This window comes from Schistocerca gregaria, chromosome 2, assembly GCF_023897955.1.
Source record: "Schistocerca gregaria isolate iqSchGreg1 chromosome 2, iqSchGreg1.2, whole genome shotgun sequence".
Classification (NCBI taxonomy): Eukaryota; Metazoa; Arthropoda; class Insecta; order Orthoptera; family Acrididae; genus Schistocerca; species Schistocerca gregaria.
In genome coordinates, this window is record NC_064921.1 from 316,276,945 (window position 1) to 316,304,815 (window position 27,871).

The following is a 27,871-nucleotide window of genomic DNA, read 5'->3' on the forward strand; positions in this document are numbered from 1 at the left end:
ATCTCGGAAACTGATTAAGAGAATTTTCAAGCTTGTTTGAGATCAGGATATTAGCAATATATCACAATAAATATACTCATTTACTGTGCATAGCTGTCTTGGAGTCTGCGGCTTTGTTTTGGTAACTAAAACCCAAGTTTTTGGGGTGTTTCTTGATAACCAGTAAAGATTTTTTTAGACCATGAATATGACACTTCTAGATAAATGCCTAGAGAATATAACACTAAAATTTGAGCAATTGGCTGTTGTTATTGATTATTTAGATTTCATCTCACTCCAGTTTTTTTTTTTTTTTTTTTTTTTTTTTTTTTTTTTTTTTTTTTTTTTTTTTAAAAAAGCTGTGTAGCGGTTCGAGAATTTCTGCATAAATTCTAGAACCACTCAGCCGTCCACCGTCTTGACCACATGATATTTTAGATGTGAGTGGGGAAAAAGGAACCCCATCTACTGCGCATCACCTGTCTTTGTGTGCAGGTCTGAAGTACTTGTTGGTCGATCCATGGAAGTCGTAGTGAAAGCACATGGAAGAACCAAGGAACTTTCATGTTATTCTGTGCTGTTTTGTAATTGTGACAATTGTTAGTGACAAAAGAACAGTTGGGTTGAGGAAGACTTTCAAGTAACTCTTGAGACAGACTTGCTAGAGGCAAAACTTGTTAATGATATCTGTGGTTGTCAAACCAACTCTGTTGTAAATGTATCTCAGTTGTGTGTAATGTGAGACAACATGTGTTGACTTACAAGAAGTCAGATATTTATGTGAGATATGATAATTTTGTTCTTTGTGGAAGTTAAAATATACTGAGAGTGAACTAAAAGTATTCTTTGAGGACCTACTTATGTCATGAGTAGAGAGAGAGTCTTATATGTTCCTTTAACTAGCATCATTCTTTGGAGAAGAAGTTTTTAGAGATTGACATATCCGGCTATCCATAGAAGAAGATCGACTGTGCATACCACGTAAGTCGTCTCATGTAAAAGAAGTGGGAAGGTTACAATCCGACTTAACACATTCTTGTCATCAAAAATGTTAGAGCTGCCGACGAACTAATAAAGATTTTTGAAAATTATTATTTAGATTTCACCTCAAACCAGATTTTATATGTAGAAATAGGGTACCTTTAAACCTCTGTATCTTGGAAATGGACAAAGATATCAGTACAATTTTCAAGATTGTTCAGAATCTGGATCTTAGGAATATATGATAAAAATTTCAGCCATTGACGGTGTATAGCCATCCTAAATATTTTGTTCAAAAAATGCTAAAATCTTTTTTTTTTTCGGGGGGGGGGGGGGGGGGGGGGGTGTTCTGCAAGGAACTGCCCATCAACTAATGATGCCTCTATAACTCCTTTAAGGCCCACCACACTAAGATGATCCTTCTATTGGGTATACGAATGGTCCCTATCCTAAGGGCTATCCAAAACAACACTATCTTTCTGGCACCAGTAGAACTCAAGGTTTGAGCCCCCGAATAATCCAGCTTTTATTGAACATATTAGGCAGTGCATGCTGTCGTGTGCATATCGATCAGTATGCTTAATAATGTTTTGTGTTATCAAGTGAAATGAACAGTGAATAATTATTTTTTTTATGTTACAAAACCAGGTTGTTCCAAGTACCAGTATGTGTAAATGTAAGAGAACTTCATGGTAGGTATAACCAACAGAGGTAATGCATTAGTGAAGGTATGGGCTTCAGATTGAGGAGGATAGAAGCGCATTCTCTGTCAGGTCATCTTGACTTAGGCTTTCCATGAATTAGAAAAATCACTTCAGGGAAACGTCGGGATGATTGATTCAGCAAGGTCATGTCTGACCATCTGTGCTGTCCTCCCTTCATTAAACACATTTATATATGTTTATATATCTGACAATGGAAAATCCAGGGTGGAATATCACAGTACCAGAGAAGGAAAGTTGCTACTCACCATATAGCAGTGATGCTGAGTCGCGATAGGCACAATAAAAAGATTCACATACTCATAGCTTTCTGCCAATAAGCCTTTGTCAGCAGTAGACACACACACGCACGCGCGCACGCAAACGCAACGTGTGTGTGTGTGTGTGTGTGTGTGTGTGTGTGTGTGTGTGTGTGTGTGTCTACTGCTGACAAATGCTTAATGGACGAAAGGTATGAGTGTGTGAATCTTTGTGTTGTGCAGTAGCAACTTTCCCTCTCTGGTATTGTTTGTATGTCTGTTTAGATGATTTAATGTTTTCCTTGTATTAAGTTTATGGATCCTATGTCATGTGTAATGGTCTTTGGACAAATAAATTAATGATACTGAGGGTAGTTACAATTTGTTGCCTGCAAATATAGATTGGTGTGAGTAAACTTGCAGTACTCTTTAGATCCCAGTGTTCCATTGACTTTCCTGCATGTCAAAACAATAAAGAATGTTTATGTACCTTCTTTCTTAACCACCACTGCAAATGGAATACCCAAATGGAGTGAAATTACATTCTGAAGAAACTTAGGTAATGTCACTACTGCATGTTCCATCCCTGTACTGTCAATAGCAGGAGGATTTGAAATTTGCTGATTGTAGTGTTGTAAACTCAAAAGTAGTATATTACAAATGCAGTCTTATGCATACCGAAAAGACAATCCAAATTTGTCTGAATAAGTTATTATTGTTCATATTTTTATGTTAGTAATATCATTTAATTTTATCTAATGTGTGGATTTTCACATTCATTTCAGGTGATATAGATTTGGAGCTAGAACGTATCCTCCTTGAAAAATCTGATGTACAAGAAGCACTGGTTAAGGCAGAAACAGTGTGTGCTAGTCTGGAGCAAGATAAAAAGCGACTTCAAGATGAAATTAAGAAAGTAAGACATATGGATGGTATACTTCCAGTAAATCATAGCTTATTACACCATTTTTCGAGCATGCATCCAAGATATTTTTAATTCATTTTCCAATATTTCAGTTGACAACCTTACAAGCCATTCTCAAGGTGAGTCGCTAGCCCAAAACAAGATGGATATTTGATCCACTGGGAAAACTTCAAGAAATATAAATCATAACTTGTTTATAAAGCTCTTGCACTTGTCTCTAAAGTTCTTGCATTTCAGTAATGTTCTGTGTCTGATGTTTTTCTTGATCAGGACAGGTTACATGAATGTATCCAGAGGAATGATGAGACTATGGTCTGATTAAAATTACTTGTTAGTTGACACTTCATGAGGTGGAGCTGGGGTTCTCCAATTAGAGTGCTCAGTTACATGATAGAATTGTTTACCATTGACAAAGTGCCACAATTAATCAGTTCTCTTCCAATTCCTAGACTGGCTATCTTTCTTCGTGGTTTCAATTTTTGGATCCTGATCCCTGGTCCTGCCCCTTTCTTATTTTGGGCTTTATCAGAAATGATAACACATACAGAACAATACTAATGAAATATACATCGTTCATAGATAGCATTAACCAAACACTATTGAATCCGATTCAGTATCACATGTATAATCATCACCATCACAGAGATTGGCCTACATTAGATAAGCTTTGTACATGAGGCCAAACTTTCTGAAGGCAGCAAATCATAATTGTAACAACAGCTCAGTGGTTGGCAATGCGACAGCTCGTTTAGCCAGTGTGAAGATAGTTTCAGGTAATCGATAACTGATGGAGACAAGAACTGACAGCTTCCTTTTTGTGCTCGAACTGATGTTTTTCTGTCTTGAGTTTCCTTGTAGAAATTAGCTTTGATCACTGTGAACAAAATGAGTATGATTAATTTTTCTGCTGCAGGTTGTGGACTGCCATTTTCTTGGATATATAGCACATCTCAAGGTTGTGGTCATCTGCCACAGTTCAGTCATTGGCCACTCAAAATCAGCTATCATCATAGCACCTTACGTCCCCTTGCATCTCACAGCGGCAACTTCCAGCATTGCTCCACGTTAAATAACAGTACTTGTGAAGTAGCTCTCTGTGTTGTGTGTCACCTGTAACCAAGCAGTAGCTGGCAGCTTATGTGGCAACACTTTAGCAGCAAGTGGCAGACATCACTAGCAAGTAATTTGACTCTGACTATAGCAAGTGTCCCACCCATATGCTTTTCAAAATGTCTGACCTTCCCTGCACTATCTCGTGTCAAATAATACCTACAGTCTTGAACTACCCTCGAAGAAGAGTCTAAACTCCATCCCTTATATCTTCTCACTGGATATAGTTTTGATCCTCCTCTTAAAGTGTGGGCTGCATAGGGACTGAACCTACAGACTTTAACTGGTGGTGTGATCTTGTTCTGCCAGGTTCAGGAAAGGTCAGCAATGGTTGGAGGTTAACAAAGAAGTCTTTTATGTTAAGGGTCCATCTCATTTGCACAAAACATTCATTGTGACTAGAGATGGGCAAACTCGTTCATCCTTGGGAACTAGTTCACTGGTGAAACTTCCTGGCAGATTAAATTTGTGTACCTGACCGAGACTCGAACTCAGGACCTTTGCCTTTCGCGGGCAAGTGCTCTACCATCTGAGCTACTGAAGCACGACTCATGCCCAGTCCTCACAGCTTTACTTCTGCCAGTATCTCGTCTCCTACCTTCCAAACTTTGCAGAAGCCCTCCTGCGAACCTTGCAGAACTAGCACTCCCGAAAGAAAGGATACTGTGGAGACATGGTTCACAGGAGGGCTTCTGTAAAGTTTGGAAGGTAGGAGATGAGATACTGGCAGAAGTAAAGCTGTGACTACTGGGCGTGAGTCGTTCTTCGGTAGCTCAGATGGTAGAGCTCTTGCCCGCGAAAGGCAAAGGTCCCGAGTTCGAGTCTCGGTCGGGCACATAGTTTTAATCTGCCAGGAAGTTTCATATCAGCGCACACTCCACTGCAGAGTGAAAATGTCATTCTAGTTCACTGGTGATTGCCCTTTTTTGGGAACTGTTCATTTTTACTCATTCACCGTTCATTTGTGATTGGTGTATGGTTCTTATGAAAAATTTAATATTAGTATCATAGGGACTGAAGATGGAAGGCGCCAAGAGGCGGCACTTGCCTTCCCCCCTTGCAGTACAGAGTTTTTATTCATAACAGAATTCTCACACACTTGTAATTATCATGATTCAGCAAAACCTCTCGTTTAGCTAACTGTAGCATTATGTGGTTGATCGCTGTGAAATAATGTGAGGCAGCACGTGAAAAACCTGCAATTACGCAGCCGGCCGCGGTGGTCTAGCGGTTCCAGATGCTCAGTCCGGAACCATGTGACTGCTACGGTCACAGGTTCGAATCCTGCCTCGGGCATGGATGTGTGTGATGTTCTTAGGTTAGTTAGGTTTAAGTAGTTCTAAGTTCTAGAGGACTGATGACCACAGAAGTTAAGTCCCACAGTGCTCAGAGCCATTTGAACCATTTTTTTTTGCAATTACACACAATTTGTTGACTGCTATGAGCAGAACAGATAAACATGTAATAATTAGGTGGTAAAGAAATAACAGATAAGCTAATGCAAACAACAGCTTCAAAACAATAGATGATGATTGGTGGGTGAAGTGAGCAGTCTAGTACTCGGGCCAATTTTTCGTGCACCACCCTGTACTACTGAAATAATATTGTAGAAGTTATCACATTCTTTTTACAAAATGTGACACCAGACACTCAATTATGGAGCGTGGGCATCATTAGGTTGTAAGTCAGTCTGCCTTCCATAACAATGAACATGCTCTTTTACCTTGGATAAAAAAAAGACAGAAAATAGCCACTCATGTATGCCTTGTTGACTTCCATTGCATGTCTAATAACAAAAAAATCTTGCCTTTTTGCAAGTATTTCTTCAGCTGTTTATCGAAATAGTGAAGTAAGCTGATATGCCATTTTGTTACCTGAAAACATGTATGTATTACATACCACATAATTTTTATGTAATTTACATAATTATATAATTCATTTTAATTACTGGTCATGGACACTGAATAGAATGTGAAAAGAACAAGAAGTACAGAGTTCAAAAAAGGTTTGAAACAGATCTAGAATGGGCGTGCGCACCGAACCAAACAAACAACAACTCGATACTGAGCTATCAGCAGTCGGCAGTGGAACTGCGATGGGAGAGAGAGAGAGAGAGAGAGAGAGAGAGAGAGAGAGAGAATTCTTAAGGGACCAAACTACTGAGGTCATCGGTCCCTAGACTTACACACTACTTAAATTAGCTTATGCTAAGGACAACACACACACCCAAACCCAAGGGAAGACTCAAACCTCCAGCAGGAGGTGCCACTCAGTTCGTGACATGAGGCCTGTAACCGGTGCGACGAGTGGCCACGCTAAGAAGGACGAATCCACCCGACTGAAACTGAGACCAAGACAGACGGGAACGGGACCAAGGCTGGAATGAGACTGGCCAACATGCTGTTGCAGGAATGAGACTGACCTTTCCCCATTCCTGGGAACTATAAGTAGAAAGCCGCAACCGAGATCAAGACAGACTGGAATGAGCCCGACCGACATGCCGTTGTGGGAACGAGACCGACTGTTTCCCGTTCCTCGGAACTATTAGTAGAAAGCCGCAACCAAAGTGAACTATGAAAGACTTTGTTAGAATTCATTCCTCACTTGTTCCATTCATCTTGATGAACCGTTCCTTTGGACCCATTAGTTCACTAACGACCCATCTCTTAATTGTGACCATCTTTATGTTCATTAAAGACTATGTGCCATTAATATACAGAAAGCCAAGCATGAAATACATATCATTCTACACATTCTGTACAATAAATGTGCCAGACCCATGCGGCCTGCTATCGACTGCCTCTTAGACGTGCGTCCAAACAGCGATTCTCTCTTACACATACTCCTACACAACATTTGTTGCTTGTTTCTGAACGTCAATCTACACCTGATGTTGTTACCAGAAACAAATTTTAATGTATTCTTAGAGTTACATAACAAAATATAGTGTAGAGGACTGATCAACAATTTACATATATACATACTTGTTGAAATAAATTGATATAAAAATGACCTGTGAGGTACATGTATATCTCTCAGAAAGTGTACTGTTTAACATAAACACCTAGTTTTCTACATCAACATCTACATCTACACTCTGCAAACCACCGTGAAGTGCATGACAGAGGGTACATCCCATTTTACTAGTTATTAGGGTTTCTTCATGTTCCGTTCACATGGGAAGAATGATTGTTTGAATGCCTTTGTGCATGCAGCAATTATTCTAAACTTATCCTCACAATCCCTGTTTGAACGATACATAGGGGATTGTGGTATATTGCTAGACTAATCATTTAAATCCAGTTCTTGAAACTTTGTTAATAGACCATCACGGGATAGTTTACGTCTGTCTTCAAGAGTCCTTCAGTATCTCTGTGACACTCTTCCACAGATTAAACAGACCTGTGACCGTTCATGATGCCCTTCTCTGTACACACTCAATATCCCCTGTTAGTCCTACCTGGTATTTGTCCCACACACTTGAGCAATATTCTAGGATGGGTCGCACAAGTGATTTTTAAGCAATCTCTTTTGTAGACAGATTGCACTTCCACAGTATCTATCAATAAAGCAAAGTCTACCACCGCCTTTACCCATGACTGGACCTTTGAGGACATTCCACTTCATGTCCCTACATAGCGTTACACCCAGGTTTTTGTATGAGTTGGCTGATTCCAGCAGGGACTTATTAATATTATCGTCATAGGATACTATGCTTTTCCATTTTGTGAAGTGCAAAATTTTACATTTCTGAACATATAGAGCAAGTTGCTAATCTTTGCAGCACATTGAAATCTTATCAAGATCTTATGGAATATTTATGTAGCTTCTCTCAGGTAGTACTTCATTGTAAATAAAATTGTCATCTGCAAAAAGCCTAATTTTACTATTAATATTGCCTGCAAGGTCATTAATATACAGCATGAACAGCAAGGGTCCCAGCACATTTCTCTGGCGCACACCCGAAGTTACTTCTACATCTGACAATGGTTCTCCATCCTAGATAACGTGCTGTGTCCTCCCTACAAAAAATCCTCAGTCCAGTCACAAATTTCACTTGATACCCCATATGAACATACTTTTGTCAATAATCTTAGGTGCAGTACTGAGTCAGATGCATTTCTTAAATCAAAAAACACTGAATCTACCTGTTTACCTTGACCCAGAGCTTTGATTGTGTCATGTGAGAAAAGTGAAAGCTGGGTTTCACATGATCAATGTTTTTAAAATCCATGCTGGTTGATGCTGAGGAGGTCCTTCTGTCTGAGATACTTCATTATGTTTGTGCTCAGAATATGTTGTAAGATTCTACAAAAAAATTGATGTCAGGGATCTTGGACGGTAGTTTTGTGGATCAGTTCTGCTCCCCTTCTTGTAGACGGAGGTGACGAGTGCCTTTTTCCAAGAGCTGAACACCCTTTTTCATTTGAGGGATGTATGGCAGATTATAGTTAGAAAAGGGGCTAACTCAGCCACAAATTCAATATAGAATCCAACAGGGATTCCATCAGGGCCTGGAGCTTTGTTTAATTTTAACAGTTCCAGTTGTTTCTCAACACCACTGACACTAATACTTCTTTCATTCATCTTTTCAGTGGTATGAGGATTAAATTGGGGCTTTTCTCCTGGGTCTTCTTTGTAAAAGAACATCTGAAAATGGAATTAAGCATTTCGCTTTTGGTTTGCTACCCTCAATTTCAGTTCCTGTCTCATTCACTAGGGACTGGACACTAACTTTGGTGCCACTAACAGCCTTTACTCACAAACAGAATTTCTTTGGATTTTATGACTTGTCATGTTACAATATTCTGCTATGGTAGTCATTGTAAGCATCATGTGTTGCTCTCTTGACAGCAAAATGTTTCACTCAGCATCTTTCCACCTATAACCCTAACCTTTGTTTTACACCTGTTATGCAGTAATCCCTGTGTCTTTCAAAATTTCTTTATTGTGAATGCATACCATGGAGGTTCCCCCCCGTGCTCAACTATTCTTTTAAACTTGAGCCAAAGTTCCTCTACATGCTCCCCACCTGTGCTGAAAGTTTCAAGTTCCTCATTGAACTATGACACTACTGATTTTTTTTTTATCTAGTTTCCTAAACAAATATATCTTTCTGCTTGTTTTAGTTGTCCTTTATACCTTGGTAATCATTGTTCACACAACCACTTCGTGGTCACTGATACCAGTTTCGATGTGGACGTCCTTAGAGACGTCTGGTCTATTTGTTAACATTGGATCCAATATATTTCCATCATGAATGGGTTTCCTAACTATCTGTTATAGGTGGTTTTCAAAGAAGGCTTTTAGTAAAGTTTCACAGGATGTCTTATTGCACCCACTGCCAACAAAACTGTAATTTTCCCAATTAATTGTTGAGTGATTAAAGTCTCCACCAAAGATTACAGTATGATTTTCATGCTGAAAATCAAAGTAGACTGCATTTTTTAAATGTAACACAGAGCTTAAATCTTGCTAGATGATAATAAATCACACTGTCTCCCTATCTTTCCAAATTGGAACATTTAAAAGCACACATGGCAAAATTCAGACCGAGTAAAGGGAAAATGAAATGCTGAATACAATGGCAAATGAATACAACACAACAAATTCATTTCTATGATTGCTGGGAGAGGGGGGGGGGGTGGTACACAGTAGTATAAGGCATTACTAATGACTGTATATTGCATGATGTTAGAAAGAATTCCACTAACAGCTGCTAAAATGGTTGCTCACTACAGCACAACCAGTTTCACAACCTAAAACCGCATCATCAGGTGCAACTTACATGGGAAAAGGGAAGTACAGTGTCATGACCTTTTGTATTTATTAAAATTAATAAAGGAATGTCTAAAACATACCCACAATGTTCAAAGATCATACCCATTCCTCATAGTCAGAATTTACTATTCAGTAAATATTGTCAATATTATGACGAGCAAAAGGTAATGAAGATGTGCTCCATTCATTTAGGACAAATTGCTGATAGATGAAACGATTGGTTAGAGCTATGTTTTAAAATTTGTTTGCATCTAAAAAGAAAAATATTTTAAAGTGAGAGGACGCTAAAATTTTTTAAAGGGGCTGGATTGGTGATAAAAAATTTTCACTGCTAACATGATTAGTCTTGGCACTATACAAATTACAACATGGAATGTAACAGGTGGCAGTGTCTTACCAGTGTAACGGCAGAGCAACCTGGTGTTGGATAAAGCAAAAGTGGCCTGCACGAACAACAAAGCGAGACTATGTGGCTGGTTAAACAGAAGCTATCCATGTGGGCAGTGGGACATCATACACTCAGTGCAATGTCCGGTAAACTGTATCTTTTGGTTCAAACTACTTAGATCCTGGAAAAATATACAGTTCTCTGGGCAGTGCTGTGACAGTGACACTATGCTGTTTATGGACCCTCAAGTGCAGGTAAAAAATGGAAATATAGGCTTCGATATTTACCCAAAGTGAACCATGATGGATCTTGTTGGACACAGGCCGTCATGTCATGCAATGAAATATGAAGACGTGGCATTCTGAGCCAAGTTAAACCGTTTGTGTGAAGTGTCCCTTACTAGTGAAGCTCAAATGGCTAAATATGAGGTCATGTAATATTTAGCATATCAAAACAGTTATGATTCAGAAATGGTTACTGTAATTAATATAAGTATATTGAAAAAGAAAAATCTTCTTTCACATGGCAGATCGGAAGAAGATTTCAGAATGGTTAGACCTGCCGAACAGGCAAAGTGATGATAGATTTTTTTTTTTTTTATAGAATGCTGGGTGGGTACAGTATCTAAAAAAATTGGCAGATGTATGAGACCTAAAAATATTATTCCTGTGTAGAATAAAATTTTCACTCAACAGCAGAGTATGCACTGATATGAAACTACCTGGCAGATTAAAGCTGTGTGCCGGACCGGGACTCAAACTCGGGACCTTAGCCTTTTGCGGGCAAGTGCTCTACCAACTGAGCTACCCAAGCACGACTCACAGCTTTAATTCCGCCAGTACCTTGTCTCGTACCTTCCAGACTTCACAGAAGCTCTCCTCCGCTCCTGCACACAGTTTTAATCTGCCAGGAAGTTTCATATCAGTGCACACTACGCTGTAGAGTGAAAATTTAATTCTAGAAACATCCCACAGGCTGTGGCTAAGGCATGTCTCCACAATATACTTTCCTCCAGGAATGCTAGTTCTGCAAGGTTCACAGGAGAGCTTCTGTGAAGTTTTGAAGGTGGGAGTCGAGGTACTGGCGGAATTAAAACTGTGAGGATGGGGTGTGAGTCGTGCTTGGGTAGGTCAGTTGGTAGAGCACTTGCCCGCGAAAGTCTAAGGTCCTGAGTTCGAGTCTCAGACCAACACACAGTTTTAATCTGCCAGGAAGTTTCATTATTCCTGTGTACTTGACTTTTTCAGGTCTTGGTAGAAAACTTGGGCACAAGGAAAAAGCTATGGTAAATAAATATAATGAAATGGATGTATACTGCATTACATGTAATCATTGCCCTGAGAAAATTATAGGGCAAACCAATAGGTCATTTCAAATAAGATTTCAGGAACATCTTAACTTAAATAATTCATGATCTGCATTAACAGCGCACTTAGGTGTAGAGGGTCACAGCATCACAAACCATTCATAAAACTTAAAAATATTGCATAAAAAAAGAAAAGGTCATATTTTCAATGTATTAGAGGAAGTATATATATATATATATATATATATATATATATATATATATATATATACACACACAGAATTACTAGCTTTCGCAACCGATGGTTGCTTCTTCAGGAAGGAGAGGGAAAGACGAAAGGATGTGGGTTTTAAGTGAGAGGGTAAGGAGTCATTCCAATCCCGGGAGCGGAAAGACTTCCCTTAGGGGAAAAAAAGGACAGGTGTACACTCGCACACACATACACACACATATCCATCCGCACATACACAGTGTCTGTGCCTGTCTGCCGGCGCTTTCCCGCTTGGTAAGTCTTGGAATCTTTGTTTTTAATATATTTTTCCCATGTGGAAGTTTCTTTCTATTTTATTTATATATATATTAAAAACAAAGATTCCAAGACTTACCAAGCGGGAAAGCGCCGGTAGATAGGCACAATGAATAAAACACACAAACACACACACAGAATTTCGAGCTTTCGCAACCAGCTGCTTCGTCAGGAAAACAAAGATTCCAAGACTTACCAAGCGGGAAAGCGCCGGTAGATAGGCACAATGAATAAAACACACAAACACACACACAGAATTTCGAGCTTTCGCAACCAGCGGCTGCTTCGTCAGGAAAGAGGGAAGGAAAAGGAAAGATGAAAGCATGTGGGTTTTAAGGGAGAGGGTAAGGAGTCATTCCAATCCCGGGAGCGGAAAGACTTCCCTTAGGGGGAAAAAAAGGGACAGGTGTACACTCGCACACACACACACACACACACACACACACACACACACACACACACACGCACACGCACACATATCCATTAATATATATATATATATATATATATATATATATATATATATATATATATATATATATATATATATATTTCCCATGTGGAAGTTTCTTTCTACACAAGCAGACATATTTAAAGGCAAAGAGTCTTGGTAAGTCTTGAAATCATTGTTTTTAATATATTTTTCCCATGTCGAAGTTTGTATATATATATTGAATAACTAATTAGAATTAAAGCACCATAGCATTCTGGCTAATTTCGATTGTTTATGTGATTCGGTACTAGTATGTAATAACATTCTGTATTGTTCTTACTTCTAAATGTAGCAACCTAGTCATGAGTATAAGATTGCATTTTTCCAGCCAGATAGTCTTGCTTTGTCACTCATGCGTGCCGCTTTTACTTTGTCCAACACCGGGTTGCACTGGCATCACACTGGTGAGACACTGCCACCTTCTACATTCCACATTATAATTTGTATAGTGCCAAGACTAATCATTTTAGCAGTGAAAATTTTTTTATCACCAGTCTGGCCCCTTTAAAAAAAATTAGCATCCTCTCACTTTAAGATATTTTTCTTTTTAGATACAAGTAAGTTTTAAAACGCGGCTCTGTAACCACAAGTCTTGCCTATCAGTAATTTGTTCTAAATGAATGGAGCACGTCTTTGTTACCTTTCGCTTACAATAGTATTGACAATATTTGCTGAACAGTAAATTTTTGCTTTGAGTTATGGGAATGCCTATGGTCTTTTAACATTGTGGGTATGTTTTAGACATTCCTTTATCAATTTCAATATTGAGAAAATGTGGTGACACTGGACTTTGCTTTTTACCATGTAGGATGCACCTGATGATGCAGCTTTAGGTCATGAAATCATTTGTGTTTTAATAAACAACAATTTTACCAGCTGTTTGCAGAATTCTTCCTAACATCATGCCTTTCAACAGCTGCAATTGTCCAGAATTTGAAGTAGTTTGGGCTGTATGTTGTTTAAGGAACAGATTATGATGGATCCTCCTTCACTGTTTCAAAATTGTGTTATAGTGACCTGCTTCACACACATATGCCAGTATATTGCACTGTATCTGAAAGGATCCTTCTGTTTATAACATCAGATTAAAATAAAAGTTTTGCTTTTAAAAAGTATGAAACATCATCTTATCCTTAGTTGTTTAAACAACCAATTTCATTATTTGAAGCAATAGTTTTGTATATACACATGTATGTTGTAGCTTGAAGATGAGAAGGCAGCCTTACACAGCCAGAGCATTGACCAGCAGAATGATCTGGGTTCACTAAGGAAAGAGCTGTTGCAAGCTGAACAGACACGCTTGGATCTGGAGTCAGATAAAGTATCACTTCAAGAGAAGGTTAAGTTCCTGGAAATTGAAAAGGAAAAGGTAAATAGGGTACTTCAGTGTATTATGTGCCTATGTGTGAAATGCAAATAAGTTCCTCATGATAATTTTTCTAAAGTGTGGCACAGTGGTTGTGTAGGTAAGTGCCGGACTGCAAACCCAAATGTCAAGAATTTAATACTCTGTTGATGCTAGGGCTTTTCCTGTCACTTCTTACACCTCTTGGAATGTTATGTTGATGTGAAAAATGCCAATATTGGTTAAAAACAGTCTTGGTTGCAATTTTAGTTTTTTTATTTTCCATCAACGCGTTTCGCCTTTTTTAGGCATCTTCAGGTTATCTACATAGAAAATGGAGAACAAATACATCCATTTAAGAATCGCGATCGAGTTGCACAGACTTGGATAACCTATTAGCATGTATAAACAGATCAACTATTGAAAGATCAGATACATTAAGTTGGTATTTCTTAGAAGAATCCTTTAGTCAGTGTAGCCAAAGGGCATTGTCAAATATATCAGACCAACATCACCTTCGTTAAACTCAGTAAAAACTAGAAATATAAAATAGTAAAATCATTACCTTTTCTAGATGGACATGAGAGGCACCAAGATCTGCATAATGCTTTCCCGTTCACAGGAGCGAGTAACAGAGTAAGATGGGGGCTCTGGTAGTAAGCATATAACACTCAATACTGCATCATTTGGAGATAGAACTTCTAGCAAGAAAACTTTTTTTTATAAAATACTAGTAAAATTATTAGGCTTAAAAAATACACACCAACATGGAAGACAGACATTATGTGGGTAAACTCCCCCCCCCCCCCCCCCCCCCGCCTTTTTTATAGCTACATTGAAATGTGTGAAATGTGCCATCATTTAAATCGACAAACTCGCAAGTATCTTATTCGAGTCAAAAAAAAAAAACCCTAATGACTTGGCTAAGAAGACGACATAAGACCAGAGAGGAACAGGGCTCGTATTTAGGCAGAATTACGAGGGCTCAAATAGGATACTTGTGAGTTTGTTGATTTAAATGATGACGCATTTTACACATTTAAATGTAGCTATAAAAGGAGGGGGAGGGGGAGTTTACCCGCATAACGTCCATCTTCCACGTTGGTGTGTATTTTTTAAGACTAATAATTTGACTTGTATTTTATAAAAAAAGTTTTCTTGCTAGAAGTTCTAACTCCAAATGATACAGTATTGAGTGTTACATGGGCGACCTCTTTATCTGTAATTACAGTCCTGTGTTTTTAATGTTCTCATTGTAGTGGTATATGATACGAAGAATTTGTGTATGTACTGCATCTGTGTGTTGTATTATACACCTTGTTTTCTCATTTAAATTTACCGCCTCCATTTATATTTTACTTTGTCAAAATTTTAGGATAAGTTATTGCACAGGTGTTGCCCCTAGTAATTCCATCGTATCAATGTTTTATGTGCATCATATTTATAAAGTTTTAGTGGCTATGTATATCCAGTTTACGATTTCTCATTCTTATCACTGCTGCGTTGCAGCACCACGTATTGAGGTGATTCTGTATTGGGCTTCAGTACTAGCACATGACACTGTGGAGCATTATGCTTAGTACCAGAGCCCCCATCTTACTCTGTTACTCGCTCCTGTGAACAGGAGCGCATTGTGCTGATCTTTGTGCCTCTCATGTCCATGTAGAAAAGGTAATGATTTTACTATTTTATATTTCTAGTTTTTACTGAGTTTAATGAAGGTGATGTTGGTCTGACATATTTGACGATGCCCTTTGGCTACACTGACTAAAGGATTCTTCTAAGAAATACCAAATTAACGTATTTGCTCTTTCAAGTTGATCTGTTTATACATGCTTATAGGTTATCCAAGTCTGCAAAACGCGATCGCGATTCTTAAATAGATGTATTTGTTCTCTGTTTTCTATGTAGATAACCTGAAGATGCCTAAATAAGGTGAAACACGTCGATGAAAAATAAAAATCTAAAATTGCAACCAAGACTGTTTTTTAACCAATACTGTTAAGCACTGGTTTTCTGTATGCCACATATGAATTGGAAGAATTTCGAAAAATGCCAAGTTACGTCATGCTTTGTAGTCCATAATTAAATGTAGGAAACTCCAACTGGTTGAGCAAGTCAGTTTAAAATTAAGAGGAAACATCTACCTGTATGTGTATTGTCATCCACATGTGTGTTCCTGGAGATAGAGCATCTGCACATGAATTTCTAAGACTGCGTCACTAGCTACATTTGAAATTCGGCATATACTGATTTATTTTTGCTGAAATACAGATGATGATGGGCCACATTTTAAGAATAGGATATTGCTACAAGGGTAATGACCACAAAAGCTTATTAACCTTTATGTATTTTTACCTTTTTTAATCTTCTATACATTAATGACAGTACCGTATGGACTTTCTGTGGATGAACATTTGGAAGTGTATTCCATGCAGTGCAGATTCTTTTGTGTAGATATTTCTGATGATGAAAGCATGTACCTTCACAGCATGTTGAATTAGTGCTAATAAATAGTGTGTGGCTAAACCTACATAATAACTTTCAGTCTTCTCATGTGTATTGAGTGTTGTATAAATTTCAGTAATGGCTGGCTCAGTTTATATCATGATAACAGTGAAGATGGTGCCACCATGTTGGCAATCATCCCCACACTCTATGTCAAATGGAAGGAAGTATCATTATGTCAATCACATCAAATATCACACAGTATTAATAAACATTACTTACATTCACTATGTCCATTATGGATTACAAACTGCAACTGTGATTTAAATTGGCAATTTATATGTGTACAGTATGTGACCAGCTGCCTTTTTGAATTATGTTGTGGTTTATTGTACCATTAACCAGTTAACTCATCATCAAATGGAGGTGTTGCAGGAATATTACCTGGACCATGTATACCTAAACATTAGGGCTGTGATGATTTCACTGCCTCATGTATCCATGGTGAATTATTTCTGATAATGCACATTTCTGCCACAAGCCAATGGTACAATAAATCTTATCAATTTTTTTTAAAAAAATGACTGGTTGCACTTTATACCTAATAACTTTGAATTAGTTACAAGAAGCATCTGACTGGGAATCTCACATGTTGTCACTGAGGCAGAAAATACTGCACTGTCGGGCGCAATTATTCATGACACTACATCTCTCATATGAATTATGCAAGTGTTGAGAATTGAAACAAAATTACCTTTCTACATAATTATGATCACATGAAAAATATTCTTGTCAATATTTGGTATAGTAAAATTTGTCTTAAGATTTGTTTCTCTATCATTTTCCTGGTGTTTTTATATATTATCATACATGTTTATTGTACATCTGCTATACTAACACCCAATTTAGAATATCAGTACCTACTTTATACTAAAAAAAAGCTACAAGTACTCTGTGGGCTACAAGAATGTTGAACATTAATTAATCAGCCATATTGCTAGAATTAATGTTGAAAATTCTTGTAGCACACAGAGGACTTGTCATACTACTAGAACCCCCCCCCCCCCCTCCGCCGCTGCCCATGAACCATGGACCTTGCCACTGGTGGGGAGGCTTGTGTGCTTAAACAATACAGACAGCTGTACCGTAGGTGCAATCACAACAGAGGGGTATCTGTTGAGAGGCCAGACAAACACATGGTTCCTGAAGAGGGCAGCAACTTTTTCAGTAGTGCAGTGTGTAACACCTACAACGCCTCTCAGTGTTAATAAACCAAAATAGCTCCCAAATTAGCTCCCATGCCCTCGAAATATAAATTCAGAAAATGTCTCAAGCCCCTCCACAAGTAGTAATTTTCGAAACAGAAATAAGAGACAAATAGAGAAAAATCTATAGTAGAAAAATAATAGAAAAAGAAAATAATTTTAATCATAAATTTTGGATGCATGGGAGAGGGGAAAAGCGATGGAAATGGTTAAATTTGTAGTTATTGTCATATATGAGAAAATCAATATTATAGTCACAGAACATAGGTCTTGAACACCAAAGGTAGTGTTTACTAAAGTATAACAAGACATACAATGCAATTATGATACTACAGTCCCTATCCTCTAGTCTGTTCGAAGTCAATTAGGACGTACAGCTTTAGGAAGCAACAATAGGAGCTTTATTAAACCAGGGTGCAAGAATAAATCGTGACGAGATTGTTTTTTGGGAAGCATTAATTTCAGATCAGAATTAGAACTTTTGTCGTACTAGAGGAACGGGGAGGTGATCAATAATCTCTCTGACTTAAACGTCACTTTGTGTGAAGATTTAAATATTTTACAGAATTAACGATTTTTGGACAGATTCGAACTTTGTATTGTGATAGAGGAAAAGCTTTACTTCATGCGACTAGTAATCATAGTTCGTGACAGTTTATGGATATTAAATGGTAACAATCTTTTTATTGAAATTGACAGAACATTGTTTACTATCTCTGATATTGACGGGATTTCAGATTAGATACTTATTCAAAGAACCCCTTTGAATGCGATCATGTGAATGGGCTGATTTATTAATAATTATTGTTAAATAAAATAATGTGTGAATTTGAAACTGAGTATTCATTTTGAACTGTACTTCAATTTAGGTTCATAAATAATTAGGTTACGTGATTTTCACCAAGAATAAACTGCAGACTAGTAACTGAAACAAGTGAACGAGAATCTATTGAAAACACTAGTATTAATTTACTTATGGTTTTTTCCTTCAAAACTGGGAAGACAATATGTATGGTGACTCACTGGGGTTAATTTGAGAACTAGCCAGGATAAAGCAAAACCCCTCAATACCAGTCAATGTATAGATAAATTAACATTCCTACTTTCATGCAAGATACGGAAGTCGGGATAGAAAAAAGGGTCGCTACAAGGGGCAACTGTTTGGATGACTGGCTGATCTGGCCTTTTAACATTAATCAAAATGGCCTTGCTGTGCTGGTACTGTCGCCCATTTCGGATCTCTGGGCGGAGACTACTCAGGAGGACGTCGTGATCAGGAGAAAGAAAACTGGCGTTCTACAATCGGAGTGTGGAATGTCAGATCCCCTAATCGGGTAGGTAGGTTAGAAAATTTAAAAAGGGAAGCAGATAGGTTAAAGTAAGATATAATGGGAATTAGTGAAGTTCAGTGGTAGGAGGAACAAGCTCTCTGGTCAGGTGAATACAGGGTTATAAATATAAAATGAAATTGGGGTAATGCAGTAGTGATCTTAGTAATGAATAAAAAAATGGGAGCGCAGGTAAGCTACTACAAACAGCATAGTGAAAGCATTATTGTAACCAAGATAGATATGAAGCCCACACCTACCACAATAATACAAGTTTATATGCCAGCTACCTCCACAGATGATGAAGAGATTGAAGAAATGTATGCCAGGATAAAAGAAATTATTCTGACAGTGAAGGGAGACAACAATTTAGTAGTCATGGGGGACTGGAATTCCATAGTAGGAAAAGTAGTAGGTGAATATGGAATGGGTGTAAGGAATGAAAGAGGAAGCTGCCTGGTAGGATTTTGCACAGAGCATAATTTAATCATGGCTAACACTTGGTTTAAAAATTATGAAAGAAGGTTGTATATGTGGAAGAGGCCTGGAGACACTGGAAGTTTCCAGATAGATTATATAATGATAAGACAGAGATTTAGGAACCAGGTTTTATATTGTAAGACATTTTCAGGGGCAGATGTGGACTCTGACCACAATCAACTGGTTATGAACAGTAGATTAAAACTGAAGAAACTGTGAAAAGGTAGAATTTAAGGAGATGGCACCTGGGTGAACTGAAAGAACCAGAGGTTGTAGAGAGTTTCAGAGAGAGCATTAAGGAACTATTGACAAGAGCAGGGGGAAGAAATACAGTACACGAAGAATGGGTAGCTTTGAGAGTTGAAATAGTAAAGGAAGCATAAAGTAGATTAAAAGACGAGGGCTGATAGAAATCCTTGGGTAACAGAAGAGATACTGAACTCAACTGACAAAAGGAGAAAATATAAAAATGCAGTAAATGAAGCAGGCAAAAAGGAATACAGACGTCTCAAAAATCAGACTGAGAGAATGTGCAAAATGGCTAAGCAGGGATGGCTAGAGGACAAATGTAAGGATGTAGAAGCATATATCTCTAGGGATAAGGTAGATACTGCCTACAGGAAAACTGAAGAGACCTTTGGAGAAAAGAGAACCACTTGTATGAATATCCAGAGCTCGGATGGAAAACCAGTTCTAAGCAAAGAAGGGAAAGCAGAAAGGTGGAAGGAATATATAGAGGGTGATATGACGGAAATGGAAGAGGATGTAGACTGTTGTAACTGCAACCTGGACAGTCCTGGAGGGGGGGGGGGGGGGGGTTGAAAAGACGGAAATCGCGCCGTGACCCGCGAACAACAACACAACGGGAGAGGACAGACACGACCAACAAAGGACAGAACAAACTACAACAAGATCGAACAATGGAGTCACTAGGAAACCTAACAAACACGTCCACTTGTACAAGAATAAGTAAGTAAGCGGTCTAACGAGAAGCGATGTGTCAACAGACGTACGTGAGATTAGGCTGGCTGGCTGAGTGAGAGGCAGGCGCCTAAGTATACTATCGGGGGCACCGCTATTGGCCGCTGGAACCGTGTGTTCCACTGTGGCGCCCCCACACTAAAACCGGGTCTGGAAGCACGCTCCGCCACAGCTTGCAGCTCGATGGTGGAGAGACCTCTAGGGGTCTTCGACGTCCATGACGTCTGGCAAGGATTCAAATTCTGCCACTTGCAGTACCAGATATACGAAGATGAAATGAGAGATATGATACTGCATGAAGAATTTGACAGAGCACTGAAAGACCTAAGTCGAAACAAGGTCCCAGGAGAAGACAACATTCCTTTAGAACTACTGATATCCTTGGGAGAGCCAGCTCTGACAAAACTCTACCATCTGGTGAGCAAGATGTATGAGACAGACAAAATACCCTCTGACTTCAAGAACAATGTAATAATTCCAATCCCAAAGAAAGCAGGTACACAGGCATGAAAATTACCGAACTATCAGTTTAATAAGTCACGGTTACAGAATACTAACACGAATTCTTTACAGACAAATGGAAAAAACTGGTAGATGCCCTACTGCAGGGAGGTTCAGTTTGGATTCCGTAGAAATGTTGGAACATGTGAGGCAATACTGACTCTACGACTTATGTTAGAAGGTAGATTAAGGAAAGGCAAACATATGTTTATACGTGTAGCATTTGTAGACTTAAAGAAAGCTTTTGACATTGTTGACTGGAATGCTCTCTTTTAAATTATGAATGTGGCGGGGGTCAGATACTGGCAGCAAAAGGCTATTTACAATTTGTACAGAAACCAGATGGCAGTTGTAAGAGTTGAGGGGCACAGAAGGGAAGCAGTGGTCAGGAAGGGAGTGAGACAGGGTTGTAGCCTATACCCGATGTTATTCAGTCTGTATATTGAGCAAGCAGTAAGGGAAACAAACAAAAATTTAGAGTAGGAATTAAAATCTATTGAGAAGAAATAAAAACTATGAAGTTTGCTGACGACATTGTAATTCTGTCAGTGACAGCAAAGGACGTGGAAGAGCAGTTGAATGGAATGGGCAGTGTCTTGAAAGGAGGATATAAGATGAACATCAACAAAAGCAAAATGAGGATAACGGAATGTAGTAGAATTAAATCAGGTGACACTGAGGGAATTAGATTAGGAAATGAGACACTTAAGGTAGTAGATGAGTTTGCTATTTGAGAAGCAAAATAACCAATGATGATCAAAGTAGAGAAGGTATAAAATGGCAAGGGAAGCGTTTTTGAAGAAGAGAAATTTGTGAACATTAAATACAAATTTAAGTGTCAGAAAGTCATTTCTGAAAGTATTTGTATGGAATGTAACCATATATGGAAGTGAAACATGGACGATAATTTAGACATAAAGAGAATAGAAGCTTTTGAAATGTGGTGCTACGGAAGAATGCTGTAGTTTAGATGGGTAGAACACATAACTAATCAGGAGATACTGAATTGAATTGGTGAGAAGAGGAATTTGTGACACAACTTGACTAGAAGAAGGGATCGGCTGGTAGGACATGTTCTGAGGCATCAAGGTATCACAAATTTAGCATTGGAGGGCAGCGTGGAGGGTAAAAATCATACAGGGAGAACAAGAGATGAATACACTAAGCAGATTCAGAAGGATGTAGGTTGCAGTAGTTACTTGGAGATGAAGAAACTTGTGCAGGATAGAGTAGCATGGAAGGCTGCATCAAACCAGTCTCTGGACTGAAGACCACAACTACTACTAGAAATGAGAAAATGATTCGAATCAGTGAAATAGGCCCTTTTACCCTTCGCTATGTTTAGAGTCATATACTAATGAAATACGCATTCCTTTCACTATGTGGCAGAAACTGTGGCGAGGCAACTACACTGAATAAAATCTCACATGTTGAATGTCACATGGGTTCCAAAGAGACTGATGTGCATGTTCACCAGATGGTGCCATCTTGGTGCAGTGTTCCCTGCCACTCTCCTGTCCGCTGCTAACCATGTTTCTTACTGCACCACTGCCCAACATGTGTGTGTTTGTCACATCCACGTTCTTTCTTGAGCAATTTTGAAGAATCTATTTGGTTAATAAGACTGATAATTTCACACCTTATAGTCTCTCACACTACATCAGATGAACTGTTTTCATTTCATTGTTGGTTTTTGTTTGTAAACCACCACATACAGTAGCATATCTGGTGTAGTTAGTAGATCATCACAGGTGGTAGCATATCATTGTTGATAATATCCAGAAGGCTGTTTATTGTGTTGCACAAATTGGTAATGTATATATTTACTCCCAAAAGTTATTTAAACAGTTCCTTTTCACACATATGCTTACAAAATATTATACCAAATGTAGGAATGGGCTAAGGGCTTCCTAACAGGTAGAATCTCAATAAAGAGATATCATCAGAAGTGAAAATAGTATATGGCATCTCACAAGGAAGTGTGACAGGAGTATTGTGATTAATTAAATATAGAAATGAAGCTGTTTGCAATGATTGTGTTATGAGCAGAGAGATGGCGGGGATAGAGAATTTTTGTAAACTGTAAAGGTGGTTTCAGTTTATCAGCAATTTTCGCAGTTGACTCACTATTAAGTAAAAGTGATAAAATACATGTGAGCAAATAAAAAGGTTTTTCTTTCCATTTTTACTGTAAAACATGGAGTAAGTTATTAGTATCTGTGTTGGCTTAAAATGAAATGATCACATAAATCTAATTACTAAATCAAATGCCAGGCTGAGATCTATTGAAAGAATTCCTGCAAAATATTACTGTTATATGAAGGAGGCCACTTTAAAACATTTTGTCCAACTTACCCTTGAGTACTGTTTGCTTTTTCTGCAATCCTTGCCAAAAATAATTAACAGATGAAGTAGAAATGCTATAGGGAAGTTATGTTCAATAAACTCCAGTGGGATTCACTGAAATAAAGGAAGAAAAAGGGAAGAAAGTTGTAGTGGAGGTTTTATCATTGTGAAAGTTAATCACAGCAACTCATTAACAACATTCTAAATATAGTCTCTAAAGTCACTTTATCTTTACACAGCTCATAGAACACTGTTATGTTTGAAGCTTAGTTCCTGTTAGTCTTTGGCAAAATACTCTTTGAATATTTCATAAACTGTATTTATGAATTTCAGGTGGAGGTAGAGTTGGCTCAAGTAACACGTGAACGAGGTGACTTAAGTAACCAGCTGTCAGCTCTTGCTCGCAAAAAGGAAGCATTAAATGAAGAACTAATGAGGGTGAAACAAAGGTTAGAACAAGCTACTGAAACTAATGGTAGACTGAATAGGGATCTTGAGGACCTTGTGAAAGACAAAGAAGAGAAACAGGTGAGCAAACCCAAAAATCATAATACTAATATAAACAGTATTCTCTCTCTCTCTCTCTCTCTCTCTCTCTCTCTCTCTCTCTCTCTCTCTCTCTCTCTCTCTCTCTCTAATGTAAACTTCTTTTCATGCTGCACTATCAAGTTTATCAAACTTTGTAACTTTTAGCAATAACTTCAGAAACTTATTCTGATGTGTTGCTAATGTGTATGAATTTATGAACTGGGATTGAAAGTGGTTGAATCTCAATGTGAAAATTACTGCACAGTCAGTCTATCATCAAATGTGTTGAATATGCTCACAAGAGTTCATTGTCAAAGAATGGAAGGGCAAAAATCTAAAGTAGATAATGAGAGAACCAGTGTGATTTTTTTACCCAAGAATCATACCACAGTGCCCAAAAAAAGAGAGCAGATTTAGTTTAAACAATGAGATATGTATTGCTGTTCAGATTTCAGTTAGTGTTGTTAGATTGTAATGTAAAATTAAATAAAATGTTTTTCATTCTTAGTTGGTGTGGTGTCAACTGCAAGAATAGAAAGGTAATCTAGTATTATTATGCAAAGTAGACTGGAATGATCAGAACTAATTGAGTGGTATAAGAGACCACAACCAGGAGACGTGTAACTCAAGTTTGCACATTTTACCACTAGTATCTAGATGTCAAAGCTGTTTATCATGGGCAGAAAGTAGCGTGACATGGTTTGCTGACAGCAAAACAGTTATTTGCCACAAATGAACAGTAATTCAATCAGTGCTGAATACAATTGTATTTGTGCTGGCTTATGGCTGCAACATGCACATAAACATAAAGAAATCTGAGGTAAAGATGTGTGCAGCATGTAAACACGTAGAATGGGAAAAGTTAAACTTCGAAATAGGACACTTGAAGAGTTGGATGAGTTTTGGTGTCTTGTGTTAAAAAAGACTGTTGAAGACTAGACAGATTGATTGAGTAAAGAATGAAAATATTCTTGAATGAACCAATGAGAAAAAATACCAAGTACTGAATGTAATAGATCAAAGAGAGGGATTACTTGGCCACATATCATGTAATGAGGCATTGCTGAAGTTTGTAGTTGAAGACATGGCAATAGAAAGAACCACAGGAGTACCCATACATATTAGTGTATGGGTATGATGATTCTGGCTTCAGCAGTTACGCTGAAATGAAGAGGATAGCCAGCAAGCAATTGCCTCAAATGAATGCTAGGTTTGAGGGCTGAAACAAAAAGAGTAAATCTCATTTATTTGTTAACCATATTATCTTAGGGAAATGCTTCTGTTGATATATTGATAAAATGTGCATCTTTGTGACACATGTTCTCAAATTAAGTCAATTTTTTGCATCTTACAAATTTGATTCATCAGAATTCATTGAGAATAGAAACTTGTTGTACAATCCTAGTAAATTAGCTGTAGGTATAATGGGTGTACGAAAAGGCTGTTCAATTATTCAGATTTCCTAAAAGTTTAACATTTACATTTTGAATTCAGAAACTAATTACGTATAATATTTAGCAAATCGTGCCTCAGTCCTATAGCGTAATTCAGTTAGATCCCCAAATAGTCCTTGCAATATATCAAAATATGTCATAATGTGTCTTGACATACTTATCACTCAATTTATTAATGTTGGGAAGTGTTATTAATTCTCTTTATTTTCAGCTTCAGTCTTCAGGCTGAAACTAATCATATGACTTTAGCTTCTTTTCAAGTTTAGTTATAATGAAAGAGATAGTCACATTGCATAAGTATACAAACCTTTTGCACAATATGCTGAAAATAAGTAACCCTTTGCCTCGTAATAACTCTTATAACAAAGAAGTTATCATATTTTCACTCACTCCAAAACACTAAGTTTATTTGTATTTTCCATTCCATACAAGGGACGAAAATGCATACCTAGACATACCAATAATATAAATAATTTCAGGAGTAAAGATAATGACTTAACCAAATAGTTGAGTGCTGAGTCACCAACAAGCACTTTATCAAGACTGAAAACACTACCAACATTCAGACGAATCCTCCTTCTGTATAGCTATAGAGTGCAATTACACACAGATACACCAGTACAACTGCGTTGTCCTATCTGACAAGATTGTGCCTCTCCAGCAGCTGGTTCTTGAGGGGGAGGGGGGAGGGGGGGGGGGGGGAAATGCGGATGGCATGGAATGTGAAGGGGGCATTGAAATCAACCATGTTGTGCTTGCAGTATTTTATGCCACTGGTTGGTCAACTCTGTTCTTGGCCACACTTTCGTAGTGGTGATTCATTCAGATGAACTGGTCATGACCACATAAAATGCTGTGCAAAAATTGCAGCAGAGCTGGTTTATGACAGGGTTGCTTTCACATTTGGCACTGCCCCTAATGAGATAAGATAAGCCTGTGACAGGACTGGAGTAGATGATGTTAGGTGAGTGAATTGAGCATCTCTTGTACCTGAGGCTTTGACAGGCATGTGACCCATATGGCAAGGGGTAGTGAGTGGGCGTGGCATGGTAATAGACCAGGATATTGTGTCAGTTGGGTGGGCACCAAAATACTGCTTTGGGAGAGTTTGCTAGGACGTCCCTCATTAATGGATAGAGTGAAAATAGACAAAACCTTGGCAAAGCCACTTCCCCACATCATTGTCACTGAACACAGTATAAATACTCTGGCATCAGTGCCCGTGTGTCGCATTCCTATTGTGTGCACCTTTTGTGTCACTCTCCCACAATCCTATCTCACACACCTGATGTTTCCGTGACACTTGTAAACCTACCTGTGACTCAGTTCTTTCTTCCTGTATGCCTGACCAAGCAGGGCAGTAGTGTTTGATGCAGATTTCCCTAATAAAAAACATAATTAATGTAGCATGTTGTTCTGCCATATCCACAACTGCAAAATAGCCAAATGCATAAAACAACATTTACAAACACAAATGCTCTAACCTGACTGACCCTTCCTCATAAAAAACTTTTGATCACTTAAAATAGTGTGTAATAGGGGCACCTAGCAGGTAAACCCACTAGTACCTTCTCTATTACCTATAGGAAGACATTCTCATTACTTTTGGGTTCCCACTTGTACAAGTCACGTATTTCCTAGTGACAATACTACATGTAGTAGTAACTCTACTCCACTTTTAATAATGCTTATCGTGTTGGGTGAAGCTCTCACTGCTCCCTTGAACCCACTCAGAAAGCAGCAAAGAAAGAATTTGCAGCTAATAGTAGTGTTGGACTGATTTATAAGTGCAGGTATACCATGTAAGTATTTGTGTTTGAACAGGAAAAAAGTTGTTGCCTACCAGTGATAGTATGGAAATTATGAAACACATTTAAGCATTGAATTGGAATGATTTTTTTACAGGTAGTGTGACTAACAAGCAACAACCAAAATAATACTATAATTTATTATGAAAAAGGAACCAGACTGTTATAAAGATAAGCATATTTGGTGTTAATTTTGAAAGGATGGTTGTATACAAAAACATACACTGTAATTACTTGTCACATAATTGCATATCTTTATAAAACTCTGTTAATTCTTTTTCAGTGATAAGTACAAATTATTTGCATGTGAGTCAGTTATCAGCAGTATCCTGCCAGTTAAACCATTATCTTTTTGTTATTTTGCACAAAGATATGCTGTAATTTGCATTTTCTCTTTTATGTGGATTGCAGAAACATAAAAAACACTTGAAATTTGTAATATAGGTAATGTTAGAAACAAGTGAGAAAGAAATTCAGAGACTTCAAGAGCAACTAGCTGCAATGAGGAGTGAGAAAGAAGCCCTGGAAGGAGTGCTGTTTGATACACAAACAAACCTAGAAACAGCAGAAACAAGGTTTGTACCTTTGCCCATTATTATCTAGTAATATTGACAGTGAGAAATGTTGTTGTTTCTCTAGTTACTTTTCTTAGCAATATTTATGGCAGAAGAGAAGCATCTACTCATCTAATTCAGCGTCCTCAGTAAGTTACAGAACTTGCTTCTCTTTTAGTAGCAGTCTATCATAAGTCTCTGAAGGAACAAAGTGTTCCAAGTGATAGGAAAAATGAATAGGTGTCTTCAGTTTTCAAGAAGAGTCATCAGCCTGATGCATTCAACTATAGGCCTGTATTAGAGATCTGTTCTGTAATTTTTAACATGCTTTATGCTCATGTATCATGACCTTTCAAGAGATCAAAAATCTCCACTGTTCCATT

At 38.0% G+C, this 27,871-nt stretch overlaps 1 protein-coding gene across 1 annotated transcript in view; it reads left to right on the forward strand.

The window, feature by feature from the left end:
- LOC126336939 (rootletin) overlaps window positions 1–27,871 on the forward strand; it is a 409,210-nt gene that overhangs the window by 267,705 nt on the left and 113,634 nt on the right. Inside the window, exons 13-16 of the mRNA XM_050001116.1 lie at window positions 2,707–2,837; window positions 13,652–13,819; window positions 23,478–23,672; window positions 27,379–27,509. Coding sequence (XP_049857073.1) covers window positions 2,707–2,837; window positions 13,652–13,819; window positions 23,478–23,672; window positions 27,379–27,509 — 625 coding nt within the window. The remainder of the gene's footprint in view (window positions 1–2,706; window positions 2,838–13,651; window positions 13,820–23,477; window positions 23,673–27,378; window positions 27,510–27,871) is intronic.